Consider the following 18464-nt stretch of genomic DNA (forward strand, 5'->3'; position numbering starts at 1 on the left):
TACTGCCTCTGAGAAACTGGAGAAGGCTAATGGCAGGAAGGGTGGGTATCCCTCTCTCTCTGGAAGGAAAGAGAGAAGTGCCCAGCAGTTACCAAGTCTCTGAATCTTTCTTCAAGCAAGCTTTTCTGCAAAGCCGTGAAGAGGTGAGCATCTGAAACATAAAGAGAAACCCCTCACTCACCAGCCACAGAACACTGTTTTCCCTACAATATTCTAGAAGCCCTTAGGTATTTCAAGTATGTTCAGAGAAGAAAGGAAAAAAAGAAATAACAACAAAAAAGAAGCAAATCATCTACAAACTTCTTTTCACAACATAACATATAAACCCTGTCTAACATTTCTTTCAAATAACCCTGTTGAGCAAGGAATTATTCCTGTGTGCAAAATAAGCCAACAGGAGCTGAAGTCTATTGCCTCTTATGAATTAAAAGCTCATTACTGTTTATTGGCATGTTTCGTGTTCTCTTTGGAGAGCCTCATTAATTCTTCATTATAATCTATTTTCAATTGAAAAAAAAAATTATATGGCAGCAATGGGAGGTGAGTGCAAGTTTTACATCATACTCTTCGCAGCAATCTGTCCCAAGACATCCCTAATACAGCAGCTGTGACTGCCTGTCTTTGGCAGTGACACCCCAAATAGGTGAGAGGCTCACAAGAACTTTGCTTAGAGCTGTTTGGGGTGAATTTATACTGCCCAATATCTCACATTTCTTTGTTGCATTGGGAGACTAGTTTCTGTCACAGGCGATAACATGACACACAGGAGGGAGAGGAGACATTTTGCCTGAATCTTCCTCCCCATCACTTCTGTGGTCCCTTCCTCGCCTTCCTCCAGAGGAGAGAGCAACTTCTAGGCCAAGGAGCTCAGTTGCCACTGGAGAGAAACATTAGCAAATTGCAAGAAAAGCTGAAAAGATGTAGCTACTCATAGACTTCTTTGGATTAGGAAAACAAGGAGCCTGACTTAGTTCAAGGAACATGCCTTTATCTGAAAAACAAGTGGAGAGGGAAAAGGGTTTTAAACTATCTTTTGGCCACAGACCATCTTGGGCCCCAGCTTGCCTATCTACAGCTAACACAGACAGTCACTGCTGCAGCAATAATTCCAGGGCATACAGCAGCATCAGTAATTCTCTTGCCAGCAGCAAGGATCAGTGGTTTAATTTTGCAGATTTAAAAGTTTAAAATTTTGCAGATTTAAAGCTGCCAGTACCTAAAGCAGCCTTAGAATTAATCACAGAGCTCTGCCTTAAGTGACAGCCCTTTCACTATACGCCTGCCTTCTCCAGGGAATACATCTAAATGCTGGGAAGCAGTGAGAGAAACTTAAGATTCTGAAGTTTACCTTACTGTGCATTGCAGCACTGTGTATGTGAAAAGTAGTGTTTATTGTGCATAAACAATACAAGACAAGAAACTCAACTTCTTGCCAGAGCAAAGAGATGGTCTGGGCAAACAGTGGAAAAAGGGCATTGCAGCTCTGTGATGTTTGTTTTGGAGGCTGAGAGGGTGAAAGGAGTCAAGAGGAACAAATTGCAACAATCAAAACAGAAGAGAGGGCCCATGGGATGTACTTCAGGATCATGGATGGAGTGAGAAATGCAGATTTCATAGGTGGTGTGTTGCATCACAGAAAGAATTATGGGATTATCAAGGGGGAAAGTTGGAAGAAAATGGGATTTTGTCATCAACCATGCATACTCCCTGTTATATTCTACTAAAAACTTTATGTCTACTTTCCCTGAATTACTTGTGCTTATCTTAGAGAAGCAGGGTGGGGGGAAGATCAGGTAAACAGAATATCACCGAAAGTCAAACAAAACAAGAAATGAAGAAGAGATGCCTTAGAAATTTCTTGATCAGAGAACATCATCTGTGTTCATTGTTTGCTCTGAGTAGATGACACTCATGTTATTTAGGACAAATTTTATCTGGGATCACCTACAAATTTTTCACTATGTTCTGTATAGATGTGTGACAGCAAAGCTGTTCTTCCTATACAGTGTTAGTCATACTGCTAACTTGAAGCATTCATCCATTTAGAAAAGCAGTCCTACAGAGACTTCACATTCAAAAGCCTCATGTCTCTTGTACATTTTTAGGAAACCTGACTTCTGATGCAACTGACCTATTTCTCAGCTATGTTTTTGGATTGCATCTGGGATGTGTCAGCACTGCTAGAGGCACTTTAGCAAAGTTCAAAGGGAGGAGATAAATTGCACTGGGGGACAGGGCAGAACTTTCTGCACCATGTGTAATACACATGTTAGCATGTTTTATGTATGGCTATGTTATATATATTATGCACAGCTAACATTTTCCACTTTCTTCTCTTCAATAATGAAAATGTTTCTAACAGAGTTCTGCTCTAGTCTCCTTACCCCATTCCCCTGCTCCCTCATATTTGATAGCATCCAGAGTAAGCCTTTTTTCTCCTGGCTGAAGGATGCAGCAGTCAGTGTGATAACCCATGTGTCTGCCATGTCCACTTTTCATGCTCTTTTCTAACCCTCCCCAGCTGCAACCAAGCCAGTAGTGGAGGGAAATCCTCACAATCAAACCCAGAAAGCACTTACTGAAAACAAATAAGGTTGCTAAGGAACTGTAAAGATAAGCTCAAACCTACCAAATCTAGGAAGAAGAGAGAGCATATGCTCTTTTCAAACACACACCACTCATTGCTCTCAGTGCTCAGTCTGTCACATTATACTAGCACAGAGCTAAGCCTGTGATTATCTGCACCCAGGACAGATACCCAAAAATGTGGGAATACCAAGAACCTAGCAGGCCTCAGCATTCAGTATCTACCTCACTTCCCACTTTCTATAATTCCACCACACCTAAAAAGAGCCAAGAAGAATTAAACTGCAGGTAGATTGTATATTATATGTGTATCATAAGTTATCTGTAACAGAAGTCTGGTTAACAGTAGTAGTAAAGCCATCAGCAGAACAGCTGGGCAACATCAGCATAGAGACCAAGGATCTACAGAAGGCACAAACTGAACCCTCCTTGTTCTTGCCATCCTGCCAGCTAGACTAAAGAGAGTGTGGACTTGACTGCTATTTGCAACTTCATCTCTGTTTTCCTGCACAAGCACAGCCTTAGAAGCCACACTTTGCCCACAGGTATTTTCTTCAAACCAAAGTTATTACTAGGCTCCACCCATAAAAAAAGGTAACTCCTGTGTGTTGGAAGGTGGATAGATGAAAGCCAGAGGAAAGGGATGAACATGGCAGTTATGCCTTGCCTATGCCAGGCAACCCCTGGGGGCATGTTTATGTGTTTTCAGAGCCTGGTGAACTCTGGAAGCAAGGAGCAATTGAGGTAGGGCAAGCCCCTTTGAGTACTGCACATTCTGTTCCTCATGCACACAGCTACAGACAAGCTCTGGGAAATAAGAGCATTCCACTAGAAAGGTTATATTTAGCCCTCCTATCACCATTCACCTTGATCAGATACTCGGAATGCAGCCATTGCCTATGGAGCAGATGTGTGCTGTACCTGCTGTATCCCTGAAATCACACCGGCCACCAGCCTTGGGGCTTTATCAGTGCTTCACAGCAAGGCTGAAACTTCTCTGGAGGGCACGAGGTGGTCTCATTTGTTAACTCAGCTTCATCCTATCTTGTCACACAGAGATCAGAGCAGCTCATTTCTGCCGTGAAAAACAAAGAGTGTTTCCACTCCACACTCAAGAATTTCCAGCAAAATGGCACTACTTTGAGTACTACTACAAAGTATTTATCAGAAATACAGTAATTTTAAATCATTGATAACAACATAACCTGGAAGTGATTGGCATGAAAAAGCATAACCTAAATATTCTTACACTATATCCAGAAGAATTTCTCCTTCCCTCACTTACCCACATTTTGTTCACCACATAGCTCTATTTTACCAGTACGAAAAGCTACATCTAAAAGGGTATTCACACAAACAGCCACAGGTGAGGGGCATCAGGCACTTCAAATTCCACCTGCAAAGGGCAAATAAGTGCACCTGGGTTCTCCCCACTGACTGATTTCCCATGCTCAAGGACTTCTCACCTCCTGAAGCTTTAAGTAACCACACTCAGGTATTGGAAGGTGTAGTAGCCCTAACCTGTCCAAAACTCCTCTTCACGTAAGGAGCAAACCAGCAGCAGCATTAAAAAACCCCACACCAAGGTGCAACAGCTTCTCTCTGAGGGCTCCTACTGAACAACCATTTCACTTTTTACACTAAGAGGCAACAGGATTTTAGATGGTCTATATTACTGCTAAGAACTTAAGTTTTAAAACTCAAATTAAGCACCAAAAGTAGCTTCCAAATTAGGAAAATCTAGAAAATTGATCTTTTAAACTATGGGTATGCTTTTATAAGTTTAGAGTCTTTTGCTATTACTTTTACAACTCAAACCTTGTAAAAGACAGCACTGCCTGCTGGTATGGTTCTTCCACAGCTTTCAGACAAAAGCCTAGCAATTTGTACTTCAGAAAGATAGAATGGGAAATACAAATCTGAAGAACTTCATGGGATCATCTATTTCTCAAACACTTGGTTATAGATTGGGGAAAAGAGAGCCATAGAAATACATTTATGATAAATATGTTTGTGCCCCCAAAATGAACCCAAACTTTTAAAGTCCTTCTTTTTTCACACTACAAATTTTATCAAATGAGCATTACAAGAATGTCATGGGTGGCATTTGCACAGCTACAGCTCAGCCCTCCCATAAGAAAAGCAAAGCCGCCCAACAGCTTCCATCCAGGATGCAGAAGACAATTGAAAATAACAAACCACCTATTTCTGATGTGACACTTCAGCTGATTAGAAAACTAGCAAAAAAATTATTAAAAACATAAGTAGGATGAGCAAGCTTGCTGTGTTCATGATAACGTGTGTAAACTTCTATAACAATTACAATTAAAGGGCAGAGAAACAGCTTCCAAAGAGACTAGCAGAATTTAAAAACCTAGGTTTTTCAATGTGTTCCAAAACAGAACACCACACCAAAGTCTCACTAAATTCTTCAACTCTCATCCCCTTTATGCAAGTTTAGCTGAGTCTGCACTAACTCATGAGCACAAACTTGGGAGGAAAGCAGGGTAAGAAAAAATATCTGGAAAAAATGGACCTTTAGTGGTTGCTTCACATACTTCCACAAGTCCACTGGGTACAAATCAAGCAGCAGAGATTAAAATTCAACCTGTAAAGGTTTCATTTATACCTAAAGCAAATATCAGGTACTTTACTACCATGGTGATGAACACAGTAAAAACACCTTAAGCACTCCCACTTCTGCCAGCGCAAAGCAAGGCCTGGTGCAATAGTCAGAAGCAAAGTCTGGCCATCAAACATGTATTGAGCACTTAACACTTCAGAAAATGGTTTAAAGCTTATTGAGTGCTGCAGTAGTGCAAAATCTGAAATACATAAACAATGAATGAACAGAGTTGTGCATATTATGCATATTCGTTGCTCTGGTCCTGCACAGAATATGTAAGAACTGACTGATTAAAGGCTCCCAACAAAACAGCGACAAAACTAAAGTTTCTGGGGGAAGGGAACCTCAATCCATCCCACTCTGACAAGTATGATGCCAGCAAGAGATGCCCAAAGCCTGGAGAGGGACTCCAGGTCAACAGGAGAGCACCTGAAGGGCAGGACAGAGAAATTTAGGCCCTTCCCACCAGCAAGTTGCTTCATTGGAGACACAATTTAAATCCCTTGATGCTAAAAGCACAAAGCATGGGGGATATTAGGAAGAAATTCTTCTGTGTGAAGGCACTGGAACAGGTTGCCCAGAGAAGCTGGGGATAACCCATCCCTGGAAGTGTTCAAGAGCAGGTTGGATGGAGCCTTGAACAGCCTGGTGTAGCAGAAGGTATTCCTCCTCACAAGGGGTTTGGAACCAGATGATCTTTAAAGTCCCTTCCAATTCATTCTGTGAAACTGTCCAGAAAATGAGTCACCTGTTTGACTCCCATATATTGCTAATACCCAGAAACAAACGTTCAGCTTTGGAAAACTAAGAAAGTTTTATAATATTTTTTATTTTAAATAACCAACCTCCATGTTAAAACTCAATATCCCAATGTTCCCTTTAAAATGGCAAATTATCAAAAAGATTTTTTATTACAAAACTAAAGCTAACAGCAGTTCAATCTTTTATGTCTGACAATTTATATTACAACATATATTCTAAATTTGAAAGTACAAAGAGTTTTCAAAGCTGTCCCAGACTGTCAAGCTGACTTTGGCTTTTTGGGAGTAGCTCCACTATCTTCAGCTGACTTCTCTGCTGGCCTCTTTTTCAAGCCTTTCATTTTCCGTGTCTGCAGTTTACTAAGATCTTGCTTCTGCATGTGGATTCGACCATAAGTTGTACCAAACACATCGTGGGAGATATTCTTTTTCTTCTTAGGCTGCAAGGGAAGAACGATGTTAATATTTCTGAGTACAGTCCCAAGAGCTCTGGTGAGAATCAAGTGCCAAAAAGCAAGGCCTCATACATTGGTTGGAGTTTAGAGACTAAAATTTGTGCTGTGTGTTCTGTGTGCTTCCAGAGGAGAGTCAGGATGCTGAGCACCACAGAAGATCTGTGGTCCCAGGAATGTCAGTTGGCCTTGATGAAAGTGAGCTCTGGTGAAATATATAACAAGTAATACTTCAGCCTTTGCTATTCCTCACAGAGAAATCTGAAAGCAATGCCCTTTCCAAGGTACATACCTTCAGGCCTTTTGGCTGTTTCAAAGACAGCTTATAAAGGTCATCTGAGGCTAAATGTGTCCTCCTCATAACCAGATCTAATGAAGGTCCCATCTCTTCCAGTTCAATTCTGGGTATTTTACAGCCAGATTTCTTCAGAAGCACTCTAGGAGGAGAAAACCAACCAAAATCAATACTGTCCCCTCTGCTAGAGATTTATCCATCTTCCTTAAGAACAGGTTCAATCCTGCAGTTCAAAATACTATTAAATCAACTGCTACCACTAACTCTATCACTGGAAAAGACATCCATCAATAACAATTTATAAGAAATCAGTCCCATTACAATTTGAGCACATCCAAAACATGACCTGGCTAATGTAATTCCTAATTTATTTTTTTTTTTTAACAAGACTAGTATAATCAGTATCACTTTTAAAACTCAGCCCCAGTACCCTAAAAGCCATACCACTTTTCAAATTCAAAACAACACCCTGGGTATTATTAGACATGAAAAATATTCACTATAATTTACAGCAAAATAACCTGACCACTTATCTGAGAAAGTGGTTTGGTTCTTTAAGAGTGAGGCTGATTAAAAGGATTTTGTATTATGAGAAATCAAAATCACATGGAACACAAGCTATGAATGTTCACAGCCTCCTAAGGCAGGGAGTGACTGTGAGGGTGAACACCAATGCATCAAGAAAGATTTCCTTGTCCTGCCTTGTGCATCTCTGTCTGCAGCCTATCCCCTGTTGCTCCCTGGCAAACACCTAAGTGAAGAGAGTCAGAAATCAACCTGAGAACAGACTAAGTCTATGGCAGTACCCAGAATTCACTAAGTGAATTCACACCACCTTTCTAACTGACCCATATGGAAGAGCAATCCTCTGAGCCACGAGGAGCTCGACAAGGAAGGAGGCAGCAGACCTATGGCTCAAGTGTTTTCCTTCTGCTGTACAAATTACACTGGAGCACCTCTACACATTGCATGTTTTAAATGCAGATCAAGCCAGTTCAATTTCACAACTACAGATTACAGGTGACAAGTGTACCAAAAACCAGACAAATAGCTAAAACACATACTCACTTGTAGCTTCTCATGTAAATTTTCCCATCTACAGCTGTGAAATGCAGAACGTACTCTAAACCAGCCAGACGAATACTGGGCACAGTGGGACCTCTGAAGAAATCTGAGAGAGTATTTAAAAGGAGTAAGTGCCAGGTTTCTTAAAACCAACAGATGCCTGTAACAAATTGGTGGTGTGGGCCCATTTCAAAATAGGAATCTCACAAAATAGCCACTACTTAAAACTGCAGCCTGGCCAATACACAGGACAGAAATTTAACACTGCACGTGTTATAGTGCACTGTTGAATCCAAATGAGTGTGGATATCCTGAGAGGAACAAGGTGACTTCCCAGAGATAATTCTGTAGCAATATACATGCTACCTATATGTATATTATCTATATGTAAGTGGACAGAAATGAGCAAATATACTTTCAGAGCAGTAACTTAGCATTACAGAGCTAATGTGAATAATTGCATTGTCTATTCTTTTAAATATTCATCTCTGAAGTCAGGAGAAAAAATTATCTTGTTCAGTGTTTAGGCCAGTCAATGCTCAGACAAACACAGATCTGTACAGAGAAGCCATTTCCTCAGGTATCTGTTTAAAGACATCATTCAAAACTAACACTTAAATCTTAATCATAGCCAGATTTGGAACACTAGAAAGAGCGATCAAAACCAGTACACAGCAGATCAAAACTGCACCTTGTCTATCTTAGCTGCATTTTCTCTCTCTGACTTTAGAAAAAAGTTTAAATATATAATTTCTTTCATATCTCCTTCACAACAAGGCACTTCTGTCCTCTAGGTAAAGTAATATTTGTCTACTAACAAGCAACACATCTATGAAAATAAAGACACTTCAAATACTTGCCCAGTTTGCAAAGAGAACAGTGAAATACAGGTTAAATACAAAATGAGCCGCCTCTAGCAAGGTTCTTATATCAGGCTATGAAAATACACTGTGCAATCAGAGAGCCTGCAATGAGCACAGCAATCTGTCCAACATATGCAGAGGGTGGAGAAAGAATGTGACCCTGACCAAGGGAACAAGGTGTGCTAATAAACATGACAGGGCAATGCTGAAACATAGGACTGCAAACAGATGCAAAACACATCACTCTTTTCTGCTCTGTCCTATTTTCAGATCCTTTGGCTACTTGTCTTTTCCTTCACTACCTTTTTGCAAGAGTATCAGCACTGGAGTGACATCCAAAACACAGTTTGGCTGGCAAAACCAGATGGAGTCCGCCTAGGAAACTTTTTTGGTCAATTAAATACTCTCTTATTTCGACTCTAACTTGTAGTTAGGGGAAAAGTTGCAAATAAAACATTTTGTTCGCTCGTGGCATATTTTTTCCCTTCAATTAGTTCTTTGCAAGTACACAAGCTTACATTCACAGTGGTTTTATTGGCAACACCTCCCTTTCATATTTTCCTGCGCCATCATACATCTTTTTACCCACATCTCTACCAATAAACGCAGGTGGTCAGGAATTTGTTTCCTGGCAACACTGAATAGCTGCAGAAACCTTACACTTCAGTACACCCAGAGAGTTGAAGTTTTTTTAACATACTCTTAATTTACAACTCTTGCTTTGGTTGGACTAGAGACTTGCTTTTTCCTTTCTTTCCATTCCTAGTTCTCTATCCACCTTGTCCTCAAACATGTTTCCAGAAAGTCTAATATACTCTTTCCTACAGAGAGCTTCTCAGGACCTTTGTATTTCCAGATTAAATTCCTAATTGATTTTGGAATGTAACTCTTTCTGTATCAATTCATATCCAAAAACTGGTAACACTGTATTCTATGTAGCTTTGGTTAGCATAAATTCAGTTCAAACATTTCCCAGCCATCTCATCCCCTTTCCTTGCCAGAAAAAGCCCTCAAATCCTTTCAAACACTCAAAAAGAGTCTGTGTGAGGAAGGGTGTTTGAAGATCAAGGTGACAGCCAATCTAAAACTGTGGAGATCTGCAAACCAACATTTTAGAAAGTGTATAACCAAGCCCTACAGTGGCCTGGCCATTTTTAAGCTAAAACAGATGTGCAATAACAGAACTAACAAGCAAGCAGTATTGTAAGAGTTGAAACATCTTATAGATACAGGCATAAAAAATTATTAGAATTTCATTAGATGCATTCCAAGACTTAGATAATTTAAATTCATGACACTACTGCATGGGAGAGCAAAGAAAACCAAAAGAGAAGAAGTGGGATGTCTTTGTCTTCCAGGTCTCCAAAGAAAATCCATCTGTCATTTATTTCTCCTAAACAGTTTCTTCCACTTCACAGTTTAACCAGACTATAGCATTTGGTTACCACAAAGACAATAATTCACCCTTTGCCTTAATTTTACCAAGAAACTGCTGTAATATGATTGTTCAAACGTGCATAAGCCCTTTGTGCATAAGCCCTTTTGATATCACAAAAGCCAATGAAAGCTTGGTTGTTCCTCACTGGCATCACACTGCTTTGGCAACAAGAAGCTGTCAGCTATCTGATATTCCCTCTGGGATGCCAACAACACTGGTATAGCAACAAAATATTTGCAGCTGCTGTTATAAAGACATTCTCCTATCTTTCTTAGCAAAAGTAGCAGCTTAAGTGTACCATCTTTTGCAGAAATGGAACAAATTACTTCTTTTTCAGTTAAGGGCAGTTTAGAAGCAGGTCAGATTAATACCCAAACAATTTTAATTTGTTAGTGATACCATCAAAACTTTATTCTCCTTAACCTTTTTCTCTGTCTATTATTTTGCATCTGGGTATTTCACAGAAATCAGCAGAACAATTTAGATCTGGAGTACTTGGCATATGTTCAGGAAAGATTGGGTGTGGAGTACATTTGACTGCCAAGTCAAATGGCTAATGGTTAATGGCTAATTAATAGGAGAGGAGAAAGGACAAGCAAACATCAAGAGAAATAGGAAGGACTACTCAGTTATTTGGCAACTATCTTACTATGCATGTCTCCCATTTCAGCTGTTTGATCTTGGGGTGCTTGAGCACATCTGGATACCCATCATTGTGCAGATGCCTGAACAAGATACACTTCAGCAAATGTACTTGCTTCCTGTGTAAGTACTCATTTACAATGACACAAACATGCAGCAGTAAAACTCACTCAGTTACCACCCTTTCACCCATCCCCAAGAACCATCAGTTGTAATGAGAGGATGAAAATTTGCTCCTCTCCTGTTCCTTTTCAGTTTCATTCCAGATGAAATATCTTGCTTTAAGGAATAATACTAAGCGAAAGAATTCTCATTTTTAGGGTTTTTCTAAAGAGCAGTCATTTACCCATTTGCCTAGAAACCTAAAAATGGAACTGATAGAACTGTTCTCACTGGGTCAGGTTCAGTATTTTACCAGAACTGGGAAAAAAAAAAAAAAAAAAGAGTAATCTACTTTTAGGAAAACTATTACAAAGAAAAATCATTCTGCCCTACTTACTAGATCTAGTTTTCTAGTTTTGTCAAGCAAGAGGCATTTTTTAAATGTCAATAGACAAAATATCCTATAACTTCTATAAAGATACAATGTGCTTTATCTTCCAGAGCCTCCAACTTCAAGATAGTAGAAAACTTTCATGCCAGCTTGTTTACTAAGATGCAAACCTGCCTTAAAGTTAGGGCACAATTTACAGTAATTTCACGATTATAAGCTGCACCATTTTGACTAAAATTTTGGTCCGAACCCGAAGTGCGGCTTATAATCAGGTGCGGCTTATATATTGACAAAGAACGAAAAGTGGCTGTTTTAGTTTGGAGGACAGGTGTCTGCTGAGAAAGGCAGGAACTTCTCTTTGAAATAGAGAACGTAAACTCCTTCCCTCCAAATTATTATAATTTTGAAATCAAGGGGCTTTCAGGCAAAGATATGGGAATTAGGAATAACAGTTCTTTTCTAGAGAAATTAAAATAGAAATACAGTACTACAGAGAAACAAACCCCAAACCCTGACAAAGTCAGAGTACAACCTGACACCTTGTCAGGCAGGGTTTTCGTGGCAGTCCCATTAAATGGTGGCTGCATCCTCCTGCAGTGACAGATGTGATTCAGTTGAAGCAGTGCTCCTGCAGAAGGTGCAGTTTCCCTCCGGAGGTCCAGTGGCGATGTGGAGAAATCCAGTTTTCCTCTGGAGTCCAGTGGAGAAAGGGGCTCCCTTAGTGTCCCAAAACCTCTGTTTTTATTTTGGTAAGAAATGTTGGGCTCTTCCCCCTGGCTGGAGCAACTTCCAATGGGATGCAGTAATTTTATCAGTCACACAGTGGGACTCAATGGGCCATTAGCAGAAAATGACTCACGGAGGAAGGATGGGTTGTGAAAAGATAAAGAACAATGCCCTGCCTGGTTTCAATGGATGGCCCATTAGCAGAATGTCTCCCGTGGAGATAAGGATCACTACCCCCACCCTCAACAGATGGTGATAGAATAGATACCTTTTATCACACTCTGTATTGTAATGTGTGGCTTATAATCAGGTGCGGCTTATATATGGACAAAGAACGAAAAGTTGGTGACACCCGGAAGTGCGGCTTATACTCAGTGCAGCTTATAATCGTGAAATTACTGTACTTACAGCTGATTTTCACTCTCTCCAAGTATCCTAAACAACAGCAAGCTTGTTAGAATTGGTGGAATTTTCAACAACAAATGCTTTCATTACAAAAACAGAATCTGAATTATACTGATTTAACTTTTCTATAAGCAAAAACACCCCACTTTCTGAACTTAATCCACCGATTTCAATTTAGGTACTTCAAAACATTATTTGGTTAGAGAAGTGATGACGCAGTACAATTATAAGGCCAAGACATTTTGGAAAATGACAGTTTTCCCACAGTCAAAGTAATGAACTCTAGTGAACATGAAGTTTCATCCTCAGAGTATTTTAGGACACTCTTTTTTCCTCCATTTACAAGTCATCATGATTAGTTAATTAATTTTATGCGACATGAAACCCACAAGCGCTCATTCTTGTTTTCCTTCTGTGCTGAACATAAGAAAGCATGCATTGACAAACTAGCTTTTCCCAACAGATCATATTACTACAGATCCATGCAATCCTACTGTTCAAATAATCAATATACTGACCAATAAGAAGGCTCTTCAGTCTTCTGTATTCTTCATTAACATCAAACATGTCACCAGCAAATACCAACATAGGTTTTGTTCCTTCAGGACACTTACTGTTCTGTGGAATAAGAATTTTAAAACAACAAAAATTCAGACAGTTAGGGAACATATAATTGATTTAACAGGTGGCCAGCCATTCAACACTGAAAGAAAAACTGCTGTGACCTGTGATCAATAGGGACAGAATAGACCAACCAAACCAAATTAAAATGCAGAGCATAAAATTAAAGATTTTGGAGTACACAAATTACCAATCCTCATATACTGCATGAAATGCTTTTTTCAAACATATAAATTCATTTCACGACACAGAAAAAATTGCAACAAAAAAATCCACCAGAAGGTGTCGCTGAAATACTGAATCAGCAATTCCTTACCTTGATATCTTTCAGGGATACAAACTTCTCAACGCCCAGCTCAATCATGTCTAGCACGTGGTAGTCAAACATGCGACCTGTGAGAGTAAAAAAGACAATCCAGCTATTTAAACATTCACTGAAAACTACGCCTATCATCCCAATAAAACCCTAAGTGAGACTTATTACCTATTACCAGATTGTTAGGTCGCTTCTTGTTATGAGAGCCAAAGAGAAACAGAGAGCAATCTGATTTCTTGGAAAAAAACTCCTGCAATTGAAGAAAAGAATCAAACTTTTGAGTTGCAGTTCACAGGGTTTAAAATATTCTGCAAAGACACATGGCACAAACACATGAGTTTAGAAGCTGCTTAACGAGACGAGCAACTGCACTTATCAGAATAGTTCTGAACATGCCGCAAGTGTTTTTCAGCACTTATGCTAAAACTGGAAGCTGGATTCAAGATTCAAATAATTTCTTTTTTTTTTAACCATTGCATATTAAAATACAAGTCAGGTAATTTTTTCTTGTCATTTTGTCTTTACTACCCTTTCTTGTAATTCCTGATTATTTGGTTTTACACAAGATACTTTCATCCACTTCTCCTTGCCTGATGAGTAAACTATTGGCAAGCTGGTTGCTGCTGTAATGTCTCATTGTAGTTTCCCAACTAAGCTTTATGCAGCATATTGGCTTTGCCTGACAGCTTCTAAACAACCAATTAATTCCCCCAACAGCAAGTCTGACATCTGTACTTGGCACAAGAGTCCTACTACAGAGCAACTTCATGTCAATTTATTATTTAAGACTAAGATGCTACCTAAAACAAAGCTAGTGGTGACTATCACAGATCTTTTCTCCAGGAGGAATAGATTAGAGAACCTATTATGGTACAATGTCCAGAGCCAACATTACAGTAGTTCTTCCTAAAGATGTCCAGTTCCAAAGACTTTTTACGCACTTCTGCCTCTCAAGGCAGCTCCTCATCTTGTGTATCAACAGTGGCTCCATTATGTGCACACACACAACCTATCCAGTGCTTCCCACAAATACATATCTGCACTTGGCAGTTGTAAAGCACAGAAGGACACTTCATCTCCCACCCCTGCAACTGCAGCAGTTGAGAAAGGACATTGCAGCTCTGCCCCTCTGGGAGGTGAGAAAAATATTTGGAGAGGCTGGATTAATTGCATGTACAAATCACACAGCTCAGCATTGAGTTTGGCCACCAGATCCCTGAGGAATGCTGACTTTAGACAGGCCAAGAACAGATCAAGGACTCCCCTTGAAACACGTGCTCATACAGCTCTGTTAATCACTGTGTGTTGATATCTGTACACTCTCTAATAGTTGTATATTTTACTAAAAACATGTAAAAACTCAAATGCTTCCAACATGCCCTGCATATACTGCAGCAACACATACATTGCAAAATTGTCCTTCAAAAAAATGCCTCTAGCCAGTCAGCTACGACTGCTTCTAAATGATAGAAAGGGGTTTGATGAGCTTTTCCACCAGCTCCCTAAGCACCCTTGAAGGATCCCATGGAGCTCCACAGACATGTGTGTTTAAGCGGTGTAGCAGGCCACCAACCATTTCGTCTGCATTATGGGGGCTTCATTCTGCTCCTGTCCCTGTCTTCCAGCTCAGGGTAACCAGAGACCAACTAATGCTGCTATGATAGACTGAGGCAAAGAAGGCCTTAAGTGCCTCAGCATTTTCCTTGTCCTTTGTCTCTGTGTTCCCCTCTGCTTCCAGTAAAGGATGGAGATTCTCTTTAGCTCTCATTTTGTTATTGATGTAATTGCAAAAACATTTTTTATTGTCTTTTATGGCAGTAACCAGATTAAGTTCTAGTTGGGCTTGGGCCCTCCTAATTATCTCCCTGCACACCCTCACAACATCTTTGTGGTCCTCCTGAGTGGCTTGCCTCTTCCAAAAGCTCTTTTTACTCCTTAGTTCCAGCCAAAGCTCTATTCAGACAGACTGTTCTTCTTTCCTGATGGTTCATCCTCTGGCACACAAGGATAGCCTACTCAAAATTGTTGTAAGAGAAAACATTGTTTATACTAACCAATGATGTTTGGTCCTCAAAAGGCCTGGTAATATTTTTCCTGAGAGGAGGAGAAAAAAACAAGTTAAAAGAAAAAAAAAACAAACCAAACCAGAAAACCCCAAAAAAACCAAAAATCAAAAAAAACCCAAAACAAAACAAAAAAAAAGGACAGGCCCAGATATCCACTCCTTATTAATTCTCTGATAATAAAAAGTTTTGCATTCTACCAGAAACTCCAGCTCAGTTTGAGTTCAAATCACAAGTCATATTACTACTGGCAGGAATGTCTTGGTGCCATCGGTGCCATTCTAAGTACTTTCCTCTGAATTTCCTGTCTCCTGGGGTCTGATCTGCAGAACACCACCACCACTACTACCACCAGTGACGCTATGAATAACTGCCTTTGCCTGTTCATTCATTAAATTTAGCTATTACAGTTGTTTCTGCACTACAGTCATAGAGACGCTGGGTTCCCATTTTCTGCTCCCTACTGCCTGCCACAGAACAGGGCTCAGCACCAATGCTGACCACACCTAGCTTGTTTCCAGTCTATTGAAAATTATGATCAGTCATCTCCTGCAACCTGGTCACTGTTCAAGCCCCCACACTAGCCTGCATCTCTATTCATGCCCTGAAACTACCAAAAGCTGTCTGTCTGTCAGAAGACTCAAAGATGTCAAGGTGAGATCACTCACCTTTTATACAGTACAGCAAAAGGCTTCTTCACAGCATACTGCAAAACACAAAGTTTAGCACATATCATCTCTAAAACATGCACAGCACTGTTGTTTTTATAATCCAACACTTCACAGAATCATGTGCAACCGTAACCATACAGAGCAGGCTAGAAGAAGGTACCTCAAAAGGCCTGCTCACAGAAATACCCTTCGAGCTGGTGACAATCTTTTTTTCCAAATTAATTGCACAAGAAATTATTTCTAGAAACTAAGAAGTAAAAAATTAACTGAGAAACAGCTGGAATCAAAGCCATGTAATGCAGTCCCTCTGTTTCTAAGGGACATAAGGAAAAACAGGGTAGAACAACAACTTGATTATGAGAAGCATAAAAGAATAGGAAAGCAAAGAGAAAAATTAGTGTAGGAACAGCTATAATGTTTTGAGCTATGGAGTTAGGAGTCAAGATTGGTAACTTAGTTATAGGAGAGGCTGAAAGTTCCCTGTCAATACACACAGTCATCTTACAGGATTCTGGGATATGACTGAGCTGTGTGATACAGTCCCAGTTCTGTACCTAACCCTTTTAATCCTCTTGTTTTCAAACAGACTTGGCAACACTTCACCATATACACTAGACAATCATAAAAAAAATAAGAGAGCAAGCTTAAAACTTCTGGCAAAGAAGAAACTGGAAGAAAACAACCTCAATTTAGAGGCAGGTAATGACACCTTTGGAGTACTAGTCATTCCAAGATTTGGGGTACAGGGAGAGTATGAAAATACAGATAGTGCAGCAGAGATGGCAAATTGTAAGAAAGAGAGAGGAAGGTTGCATGCTATGTCCAACAACTTACAATGTCTTTAAGCACTTCGCTCACTGTTAAATTTGCATTTCCTCCTTTTATGAGCATAGCATTTTTTGTATTTTCATTTAGCTTGGGTTCTCTCTTCTCAAGAAATCTTTTTGCTCTCTTAGTTTTAGGCTTTCTGTAACAGTAAATTAAAAGTTAAAAGCTTAATATGTGTAACAAGACTCGGCACTACAGAAAACAGTGAATCCAAACAAGAATTGGAACAAACTCTGTTCAAGTAACTTGTTTCAATGACTCAAACTAATCCCAACCAGTAGAATTACAAAAGCCTTGTCGCAGGTGAATGTGTTTTTACTGACACTCCTCTTCCTCTCTGTCCCCCCAAATTAGCAGTGTTGATTTTATTGAAGGATTCTCCTCACATCAGCTTCCTCAACAAACCAGAAATTTGCTTATGAGAAGAAAACAAAGTTCCTCAAAGACCACCAACAGCCCCCAAAATAAAAGCACAGGTACAGCACATCTATCTGTTGTCAGGAACCAGCAAGCAGTGCTGGGCACTATCCAGGTGAATACTACAGCCTTTGCAGGGGCACAGATCCACATGTCAGTGGCTCCATGGCTTTAGAATTACAGTTCTCCAATAGATTATCGTCTCAGTGAAGCATTAATTTTATATTCCTCAAAACAAACAATACCCCCCACACACAGAGGTATCACAGCATCGTCAGGGGTGGAACGGACCTCTGGAGATCATTGAGTCCAACCCCTCTGCCAAGGCAGGGTCACCTGGAGCAGGTGTGTCCAGGCAGGTTTGGACTGCTTCCAGAGAGAGACACTCCAGGATCTCCCTGGGCAACTCGTTCCCGTGCCCTGTCACCCTTCAGGTAAGGAGTTTTAGTTTATGGTAATTGCTCCCCATGCTGTCACTGGGCATCACTGAAACTTCAGAAACGAAAATAATTTTCTCAGGTGTAAGGAAACACACAGATTCAACACCAGCTGGTCACCGCCGTTATTTTAAGCTACCAACTGAGTAAGGGCTGTTCGGCCACCACTAAATATACGGCAGCGCTCGGTTTCCTCTTTCCCGCACGTTCTCCATATGGCTCTTGTCTCTGCTGGCTCCCCCCTGCAAGCCGCCCCGGGCCGCCGCCCGCTCGTTTCCCAGTGCGGGGTCCCCCCGGGACACTCACACGACCCGGTCCAGCGCATCCATCGCTGCCCTCACGTGCGGGAGGATGTGCGGGAGCCGCCGCTTGCGTCACTTCCGCCGGGACAGCGGGGGAGCGGCGCATGCGCGGGGCAAGGCGGGCGCTCAGCCCGGCCCGCTCCATGGTGACGCGTGCCGAAGGGTCGGGAGGGAAATCCCTGCGGGCAGCGGCTGAGCGCGCTCGGGCTGTTCAGCCTGGAGCGGAGACTTCATTGCAGTCTGCGACTTCCTCCTGAGGGGAAGAGGAGGGGCAGACACTGATCTCTGTGGTGACCAGTGCCAAGTCCCGAGGGAATGGCCTGAAGTTTTGTCAAGGGAGGGTTAGGTTGGATATCAGGAAAAGGTTCTTCACCCAGAGGTGGTATGGTTGCAAGTTAGGGCTAATAATAATAGAAACAAAAGCTCGACCGTTAGAAATAACATCTAAGATATGTTA

At 40.8% G+C, this 18464-nt stretch overlaps 1 protein-coding gene across 1 annotated transcript; it reads right to left on the reverse strand.

Moving 5' to 3' along the window:
• Positions 1–6007: 6007 nt before the first annotated feature.
• On the reverse strand, positions 6008–18090 carry RPF2 (ribosome production factor 2 homolog). The gene is made up of 10 exons (XM_033055124.1): positions 18012–18090; positions 16858–16990; positions 16021–16058; positions 15344–15383; positions 13458–13539; positions 13290–13366; positions 12871–12970; positions 7789–7891; positions 6718–6862; positions 6008–6413 (listed from the first exon to the last, which is right to left on the reverse strand). The coding sequence occupies exons 1-10, from the start codon at positions 18032–18034 to the stop codon at positions 6234–6236; spliced, it is 921 nt and encodes a 306-aa protein (XP_032911015.1). The 5' UTR covers positions 18035–18090; the 3' UTR covers positions 6008–6233.
• Between the last annotated feature and the right edge of the window lie 374 nt (positions 18091–18464).

The sequence above is a fragment of the Catharus ustulatus genome, chromosome 3 (genome assembly GCF_009819885.2).
Source record: "Catharus ustulatus isolate bCatUst1 chromosome 3, bCatUst1.pri.v2, whole genome shotgun sequence".
Lineage (NCBI taxonomy): Eukaryota > Metazoa > Chordata > Aves > Passeriformes > Turdidae > Catharus > Catharus ustulatus.